This window comes from Rhea americana, unplaced genomic scaffold (assembly GCF_003343005.1).
Source record: "Rhea americana isolate MKP2758 unplaced genomic scaffold, rheAme1 scaffold_594, whole genome shotgun sequence".
Classification (NCBI taxonomy): domain Eukaryota; kingdom Metazoa; phylum Chordata; class Aves; order Rheiformes; family Rheidae; genus Rhea; species Rhea americana.
Window position 1 is genome coordinate 80,935 of NW_028186750.1, and position 9,190 is coordinate 90,124.

Below are 9,190 nucleotides of genomic sequence, written 5' to 3' on the forward strand. Positions count from 1 at the left end.
TTCCAGGGTTTGCTGCTCGAGATGGAGAGGAGAGGAACTTTATTCCCATTTTAGAGATCAGAAGGCTGCACTGAGAGAGGTTAAGGGACTTGGTCAGGGATCTGCGGAGTGCGGTGAAGCCGGACAGGTTTCATTACTGCCTATGTTTCACTCTGCTGTTACATCTCATTCCCTGGCCCCATAGCTGGCAGCTTGCTGCCAAAAGGGTGTCCTCACTGAATAGGAGCACGAGAACACCTGGCTGTTGAGTTTGCTTTGGGTATTTTAGCCTTTGAGGAGAGGATATGTTGAAAGTCAAGTGGATCCATTTTGTCATGCTAGCGCATCAGCAGTGATTCTTTATTGTTTTTATTTTTTGCCAAAMCCCTCAATATTAAAAGGAGCTGCTGCTTTTGGTGAATAGCATTTATGGGGTTGGTATGTGGGGGGCGAGAACTGGGCCTTCAGGCAGCACCAGACCTGCTGTCAGCGCTTCATGAAACTTTCAAGAGCAGCCAAATTGCTGCTCTCGCTTCCTCCCCTGCCAGTGCCGAGGTCTCTGAGGAAGGTGCAGCTGGTGCCTTGGCGGAGGGTTGGGATGGCCCAGGTGCACAGGGCATTGGCAAGGGGTCTGGATCCTTTCCACTCCATGGACCTGCTGGCAGTTTGGGAGAGCACCTTGGGACTGGCATGGGAAGAGCACCCTTTGAGGGGACCTGGCAAGGGTGATGGCAGGCAAGATGCTGGGGAGGGAAATGCTGAATGAGAGGCCGCTGGTGGAACTGTGTTGTGGGTGCAGAACTGGGAACCCAAAATGCTGAGAGTTGTTATATGATGAAAACTTACAGCAGCTTCAGCTGTGAACTCTCTTCTCCCCACCTGCCTAACACAAGATTAACTACTGTCTCTTTTCAACTCTGCTAGACAGGCCCCTTTTATGGGAACTCCAGAGCCTTTGAGTGTCTGAGCTTGGCTCTTTGTACAATGTCTTCAGCAGCAGGCTGTTGTGGTCTGTGTTCCCCTCATCTTACACACCGGTGCCCTTGAGTGCTGGGCTTACTGCTATGCCCTCTCCAAGGGCAGTACCAGCACTCTGCTGGCCTCTTGCTGCTGATGTCGATGCTGTGTGCCCTGGGACCCCAGGAACAGTATTTGCCGTGATGGTGTGATTGCATCAGGAGCTTAGCTGTCCTGAGCTAGGCTGGATGAGCAGGGGATCTTTCTGGTAGAGATGGTGGGATTGTGAAACACTCCAGGTGTGGTTGCACCAAGAAATGGRCTGGGGTCTGCTAGCAAGGCTAGCCAACAGCCAAGCACACTTGCCAGCTTGGTCCAGATGCTATCTGACTGTTAGTCCAGCACCAAGCCTTGCCAAGACTGGCTAACTCTGGCCCCAATCTGTGCTAATTCAGCTGTTCTTCCAGACTCTTGCTTGAGAGTACCTGGGCKGTGTTTCTCCTCCTCTTTTTCTTCCTCCTCCTCCCAGAAGTGAAGGTGAGCATGGCTCTGTCCTCAMTTGCCAGCATGGGCATATTTTAAGTTCCCAGCAGGACAGCAGACATGACTACTTTGGAAATGTTTAGGCTGGGGGGCATGTGTCCTGCCTCAGTGCCCAGTAGAGAGTATACTGGTTTTGGCGCACACCAGGGGCCAATGGGTAATTTTAAGCTCTGTGTTGGGAGCTTGAGAGTGMTGCAGATGTCTCCAAACAGTAAAGGCTTGTGTGATTCATTGTGTTTTCTCTCTCTTCTCTGTAGCCTTTTGCGTCAAAGATGGCGGGTGGCGTGGACGGCCCCATAGGGATCCCGTTCCCCGATCACAGCAGCGACATCCTTAGCAGCCTGAATGAGCAGAGAAACAATGGGCTGTTGTGTGACGTGGTCATCTTGGTGGAAGGCCAGGAGTTCCCCACCCACCGCTCCGTCCTGGCAGCGTGCAGTCAGTACTTCAAGAAGCTCTTCACCTCAGGGTTAGTGGTGGACCAGCAAAACGTGTATGAGATAGACTTTGTTAGTGCGGACGCCTTGTCGGCTCTGCTGGAGTTCGCTTACACCGCGACCCTTACCGTCAGCACTTCAAACGTCAATGACATCCTCAATGCCGCCAAACTACTGGAGATCCCAGCGGTAAGGGATGTTTGCACGGATCTCCTGGACAGGAAGATTCTGGCCAAAAATGACCAGATGGATACAGTAGATCAAATTGATCAAAGGAACCATCTCAGAGCAAAAGAGTACCTGGAGTTCTTCCAGAGCAACCCAGTCAATGGCCACCAAGGCAGCTTTCCGTGGACCAACCAAGAGTTGAGAGACCTTCAGAGACTGAACTTCCGAGGCCAAGAGGAAGAAGAGGAGCCAGACTGCAATGGCATGGACTTCTACTCGCAAGCCCCCCTAAACGAAAGACCAAAGGTGAATGACTGTGATCCCGACAGCAACCCAGCCATGTGGTTGGACAGAGAAGAGGAGGAGGCCCCTGGATCCTTATTTTCACCTTCTCAGAATGGACATTACAGTGGCCGTGGCCTGCAGACACCAGGAGAAGAGGAGGCGACTCCAGGGGGTCCTTTGGACCAGCAGGAAGCTGGCGACTCACCCAGCTTCGCTCCTGCTGGAGCAGAGACAGAGGACACTGATGCAAGGGAGGTGGATGGCTTGGCTGCTAGTGCCCTGCTGCAGCAAATGATTAGCTCCGTGGGGAGACAACAGCTAGGGGAGGACGACCGAAAGGAAGACGATGGGGTCATGGATTATTACTTGAAATACTTCGGCAGTTCGAACGAGAGCGATGTGTATCCGTCCTGGTCCCAGAAGGTCGAGAAGAAGATCAGAGCAAAAGCATTCCAAAAGTGCCCCATCTGYGAGAAGGTGATCCAGGGGGCTGGCAAGCTGCCGCGCCACATCCGCACCCACACTGGCGAGAAGCCCTACGAGTGCAACATCTGCAAAGTCCGATTCACCAGGTAAGGAGCGGGCAGGAGTGGACCACCCTGGCATCTGCTGTGATGGGGGAGAAGGGGACATCGCACAAAACTGTCTCTCTGCTTTGCCGGGGGGTCAGCATGGGGCTAGTCTTGCGCAGTTTTAACTCACCCACTCACCTGAACTGACTAATTTTCACCTTAACAGACGAGTTGGATATAAAGGCCAGAATTTTCCGAAGAGATGAGCAATTTGGGTGTCTGACTCTTTCTTGAGATGTCTTAAGGGGCCTTTCTTAATACCCGGGACTGTGGAAAGACCACCTTTTCAGGTGTCCTGAGTTGCTGAACTTTCCTGGAAACCTGGCCAGACCCAGGCTTCTGCAGAGATCGAGTAACACGGTCAATGAAACGGAGGCACAGGCCTTTGTATTTTYGTCATGGCTGAAGTGCTTGGTTTTGGCCGTGGAGCCTCAGATTGAGGCAAGGATTAGAAAGTAGTTTAGAAGTGGCTCTATCTGATGATTGAAATGTCCATGGCTAGTAGTCTTGCCAGGTGGTTAGGAACAGGCTGAACTCTGCGTTGTTAATGTCCTCTCCCAGTGAACCATCGTGAGCTGAGCTGCTGCCACCGTACCAAGGGGACGGGATCGTGGTGGTACCTGCTGAGCTCGCGTGTGTTCGTGCTCTGACCCCAGGCCTTAAGAAAAATTCAAAAATCCAGGAACTCGGTACAAATCCCTGGGGGCGTTTGCCTCGCCACCATTTCTAATCAGGGTTCCTCTGCTCTCCCCTCTGCCATGAGAACGCCGAAGAAAGGGGACATTGTTTGGACTCCTCTTGTTCACTTTAGTCCAAGTGTTACAGCGCGTCCTCCTCTTTCTAGTCTTCGTGTCTGTGATTACAGTGTAAGGCTGAAGGCGGTGGTTCCACCCAGGTCCGTCCTTGCTGTGCCAAGAGATTGTGTGGGCTGGCTGACAAAGGAGCCAAACTGCCTAGCCTGCTCCGCCTGCTTTCTGCATACTTAAATATTCCCAGCCTCGCAAGTGCCTGACTGCTTTGCTTCCAGGGCAGGTCGGCCCTTCCAGGGAGCTGCTTCCTGGAGGTGGGGGCTGGGGGAGGCGGGAGCCAGCGCGGCCCCCATTGCCACCTGCAAATGGCCTGATAGAAATTAGAAAAGTGGCTGCAGCGTGAAGTCAGCAGGTTCAGGACGTGGGCAGGAGGAAGGAGAGAGGCGGTCGCGGAGTTAGGGCTCTGGTGGGCTCGGGAGCTGCCTCGTGCCTGAGCCTTGACCCACGAGCTGCCGAGCGCTTTCTGAGCTGTCGGAGGTGGGAGTCGAAGACGACAGGCCAGGCCCTTCTGCTGGCTCGAAATTTGAGGGCAGAGGCAGGATTGGGGGGGCTTGTGAGGCTGCCTCGCGGTCCTCTTGCCCACCCGGCCCCCTCTCTYCACCCGCCTTCTCCCCCCCCCAACACACACACCAAGGGCAGGCCCCTCTGCGTCCGTCGCGAGCCGTGCCCAGACGCGGGGCGCGCGGGGGCCGCACCCAGGCAGGCAGCGGCAAGAGACCCAGGTTCGATAGCTGAGGAATGCAGATAATGCTGGAGGGGGGGCAGCGTGCCAGCTTTATACCRCTCCTCCGCCGCCCTGCCCGCTGGCTCGCGGTGGTGGGCCTTGCGCCGGCACTGCGGCCCTGGCGGTGGCGGTACCTCCTCCCTGCCCGGTGCCCGAACTGCCCCTGGCGGGAGGGGAACAGCTCGTGCCTGGGGCCCCCTTGGGCCGCCCGTACTTTGGGCGTGCACGCCCTGCTGCCGGATCCGGCCCGGCGACCGCCCGCTCGCCACACCTGGCAGGGCCAAGGTTCTCGCTCCCGCGAGAAGCTGGCGCCTCCTGCGCCGGGATTTCYGCGAGGTCCCTGGCACGATGTCGTTGAAGCTGGAGGTGGCAGCGCGGGGGGTGGAGATTTATGGCAGCCATCGCTTGCCTGGCGGAGCCAAGGTGGGGTGGGTTTTTTTGTTTCCTCCTTTTTGAGGAGGAGGAGTTCGGTGAGGCAGTGCCACCTCATCGCTTTTTTGGTCTCTGCCTCCCGCTGCGCTGCTGCTGGATTTCAGCCTGCGACCCATCGCCGGTTCCCTTTCGGCTCGCAGAAGAAACAAAGTTTTTCTTTTCTTGTGTGTGTGTTTTCTTTTTTTTTCTTTAAATGCAGAGAACGGGATGGAAACTTTGTCCTTATCCCAGCCTGAAGTTATAAACAAGGCCGTTTCATAACAGGCCGGGGCCATGTTATTTCCAGGCCCGAATCGTCTGCTGCTTTCCTCCCCTTGCAAGCCTGTATTTGAGCACGAAAAAGCCCCGATCGGGACAGTCCCAAGCTGCCTCTTGCCTTGTTCGCCACCTCGCCAGCCCAGCTGTGCTTTCCTTGCCTGCACTATCTCACGCCTGCCCGGCCAAGACCTGCTGCTGGTCCTGCTTTTTTTTATTATTATTATTTTTCCCCTTATGGCAGCCGTTCACTGACCTCACAAGTGCTGACTCAGGCGTACGCGCTGCTCACGGAAAACCTTCCTTGAGCTTGCAGCCCGAAATCACAGCTGGTTTCTAGCTCATGTTCACCGCCGCCGGTGGTGCCACGGCTGTGCTGACCCGTCGTCGCCACTCGCTGCGGGATCCTGGCCCCTTTTAATAAGCTTGAGCCGTCAGCCCCGTATCCTTGCGCTCTGCAGTGGGAATAGGTTGCCTTTTGCCGCTTCTCCCGCAGTATCCAAGCTGTGCCTTGCCTGGAAGGCCCCCAAAGCTTTATTTTATTTTTTCTATTTATTTTATTTTTTWAAAAAAGGAGGGTGTAAACCTGACGGAGTGCTCTGCACTTCTGCTTTTCCTGTGGTTTTGTTGTTCGGTTGTGTTTGCTCGCTGTTTTGTCCTTGAAGAAGCATCAGCCGGCGAAAGGCAACTCATTAAAAATAACTTTGCGCACCGTGTCAGCGATAATTCTCTGTATYGTGGTTGGCTTCAGAATCGAGGCCCTTGAGGAGCTCTCAGGCATAAAGGCACGAGGAAGACGGCTGAAGGCCGCCCAAGGCCTGACGAGAGAAGGCTCGGCTTACGTCTCGGAGGGGCGCAGGATCCGCCTCGCCTGCGGCTCCGGCCTTTCCCCTCCCGCTTCACTTTGCTAACGCTGCGTGTTTTCCTCCGCTCGCCTGGCCTTTTGGCGCTGGGTGGTTCCCTTTCCATCCCCTTGCCCTGGCAGGCTCACGGAAAGCCCTTCCGTCAGGTTTACGCTTTATTTATTTATTATTTTTTTTGTCCCTTTCGCTTCCTGGTTCACCTGGTGTGACGTTGCTTTTCAGTCTCCTGAAAGACGGGAAAAATGAATTTAGTAAAAGCAAATGCGGAACAMAATCTGCTTTAATCTGTTACTGCTTGTACCCTGAGGCTTGCTTTAAACTGGGCCCGGCTTTCCAGCCCCTTTGGGGATCTGCCTTCAAGCTAGCAGCAGGCACAATCTCGATGCTCTAATCCTTCCCAAAGCGTTAGGGAAAACTTGGTGCCTCGTGCTGGCTCGGTGTGGCCTGTTGCAGTTCCTAGATGAAGAAAGGCAGCAGTCGCTGTTCCCGTGGGCGAGGCTCCCCCTCCGCGTCTCCCCGCCGCGTGCTGGGCTGCAGGTCATCTTTACACCGCCTTTTGGGTTGCAGGCGCTTAAGAGCGGAGGCTTTTTGCCCTTCCGAGGCAGCTGGCAGCAGCGGCGCCGAAAGGGAGGCTCCGTTTCGTGACGCTCGAGTGGTTCCTGTGCGYGCGCCTCGCCTGCTCGCCCGGCCAGTGGCACCCCTAGCTGCCTGCTCGTGTTTGCTGCCTCGCAGCATGCTTTGTGTCTGCTTTTTTTTTTTTTTTTTTTCTCCCTCCAGGAAGAACCAAGAAACTCGGGCTCACGTGGCCATTTTGGCGCTCGGCCCAGCTGCTGAAACTGCCCTCCGCTGGTTCGCACCGCGCTAGCTGGAGCAGCGGGTTTTGTAACGCCGCCTCTGCCAAGAGCTGCACCAGCTCCTTTCTCGCAGGCCAGCAAACGCTTTAGGCAATGGCAAATTTTGCTCAGGGAAAGTTGCCTTTTGCTCTTTGCAGTGAGCCGCGGGCTCTCGGTAGCCCGCCAGAGTGGGAGCGATGCAACAGCTGCGCGTGGCAGCCTGACTTCGGCGCCAGCCCTGTGCCCGCTGCTCCCTGCAGCCGGTCCGAGCGGAGGGGCTGGAGCCGGCACCCGCGGGGCTTTGGCGGCTGCTGCGTTCGGGCCGGGAGAGCGCTGGTTCGCCCTTAGGCCACCCCCTAGCCGGGCTGCTCAGGGGCGCGAGGACTGCGGCAAAGGCCAGGCGACCCGGCGGCGCGGCAGCGCGCACGCAGCAGCCCCGGCCCCTTGCTGACGTGCTCCCCTCCCCTGTCCTTTCTCTCCCACGCAGGCAGGACAAGCTGAAGGTTCACATGAGGAAACACACAGGGGAGAAACCATACTTGTGCCAGCAGTGCGGAGCCGCTTTTGCTCACAACTACGACTTGAAGAACCACATGCGCGTTCACACCGGCCTGCGGCCCTATCAGTGTGACAGCTGTTTCAAGACTTTTGTCCGATCTGACCACTTGCACCGGCACCTTAAAAAAGATGGTTGCAATGGCATCCCATCCAGGAGGGGCCGCAAGCCCCGGGTGAGGGAGGCAGGGGGCCTGCCTACCCCACCGGGGAACGCCGAAGACGGGAGCTTTCCAGCCGGTGCGGAGAGTCAGGAGTCAGAGGACACCATGGAGAGAAACGGCCAAGAGCAGCACTTTGAAGATAGTTCTAATAATGAAGCGTCGAGATTGAATGTAGCAGGAGGGTCGTCTGAGGGTAACACGCAAGGACTCTCCTAAACCAAAAACAAACAAAACAAAGTGTCACAAAATCTAGTTAGTACTTTTCCTCCAATTTTCTCTTTAAAGATGTTTCTCTCCCTTTTTTTAAGAAAAAGAAATATATATATATATTATGTTTCCAATCTTCCCATCGTAACTAGGGCTCCTCTGAGGATCCCTCAGTAGCCAAGGACCTTTTCTTTGAAAGGCAGTTGCTAGGAAGCACGGGGTGGGGATGGAAAGTGGCTCTGTCGCATGGAAAGGAGCTTCCATGTAAATCCAAAGCTTTATTTTGTGTCCAGACACACGTTAAAAAAAGAGAAAAAAAGAAAAATAATAATATTTCAGAGAGATATCTATTTAAAAAAAAAAGCAAAAATAGAAAAAAAAAATGGTAGGAGTTGAAGGGCTCTTTCAGGGCGGGCGGTACACGTGGTGCCTCGGAGGACTGGCCTGGGAAGGACCAGGCGCAGCATTTTCCCCTCCGTCCTTGCAGAATTACAGCTCCAGCAGCATAAGACGCTCAGTCATTGGTGCATCCTGGGGTTGAGCTGAGTTTTTCCAGCACACTGGACAGATTGGTTTCATTTTGGGGGTATGGATGGGCCCTTAAAAGCTAGTCCAGGTGCCAAACCGGCTCTTGGTGGCGAGAGGGGAGCTGGAGGTAAAGCTCGTAGAAAATTGCCGAATCATGTGAGTGGACAAACAGGATTTTGCAGGGTTGCTCAGCATCAGGCATGAAACACCCAGGCAGGAACCCGCGGCTCATGTTGTCGGCTTAACCGGGACTCCTGAGTTCGTAGGCCAGCTCTGATGCTAAATCAGCATGTGTGCCCTTGGGTCGAAATAATTTCTCTTCTGCAGGTTCAGCTTTCTGGGCTGTAAAATGAGGCTGTGTTTGCAGGCGGCTTTGGAGATCGGGCAAGTCTCTGGCGCTATAGAAATGTGACCTAGTCTCCTTGGCAGGCAGATAAAGCAGTGCAAGGTTTTCTGGGTCGAGACCTTAAAATGGTCTTTTCTGTACAGGGATCTCTAAACCCCCCCCCCCCCCAAAAAAAAAGGATTTTTGGGATTTTTGTCTAGTCTTTAATCTAAAGTTTGGTTTTCGTACCAGCTGGCTGTCGCCTCCGGGTCCCCCCTGCTCCGCTCCAGCCAGGCTCGGAGGAGGGAGCGCGCTGCTGCATTGCTGGCTCTCGCCGCGGCAGCGTCGAAGTCAAACAACACCCCCCCACCACCATCACCACCACCAACGCCCCCATCCCCTCCCCAGCGCCCAGAAACCCTCAGGGATCAGTGCTCGGATGGCGGGTGATCCAAGCAGGCCTTAAGCAGGGCGGTTCAGCCTCGCTCGCGGGGCCGGTCCCCGCCGGGCGCCCCCGCCGGGGTGGGGGGCAGCGTGGGGTGGGAGTGTGTGTG

General features: G+C 55.3%; 1 protein-coding gene across 1 annotated transcript; it reads left to right on the forward strand.

Annotated features, from left to right (window-relative positions):
• The first annotated feature begins 1,711 nt into the window (after window positions 1-1,711).
• ZBTB7A (zinc finger and BTB domain containing 7A) lies at window positions 1,712-8,821 on the forward strand. The gene is made up of 2 exons (XM_085319515.1): window positions 1,712-2,941; window positions 7,345-8,821. The coding sequence occupies exons 1-2, from the start codon at window positions 1,752-1,754 to the stop codon at window positions 7,790-7,792; spliced, it is 1,638 nt and encodes a 545-aa protein (XP_085175641.1). The 5' UTR covers window positions 1,712-1,751; the 3' UTR covers window positions 7,793-8,821.
• The last annotated feature ends 369 nt before the right edge of the window (window positions 8,822-9,190 follow it).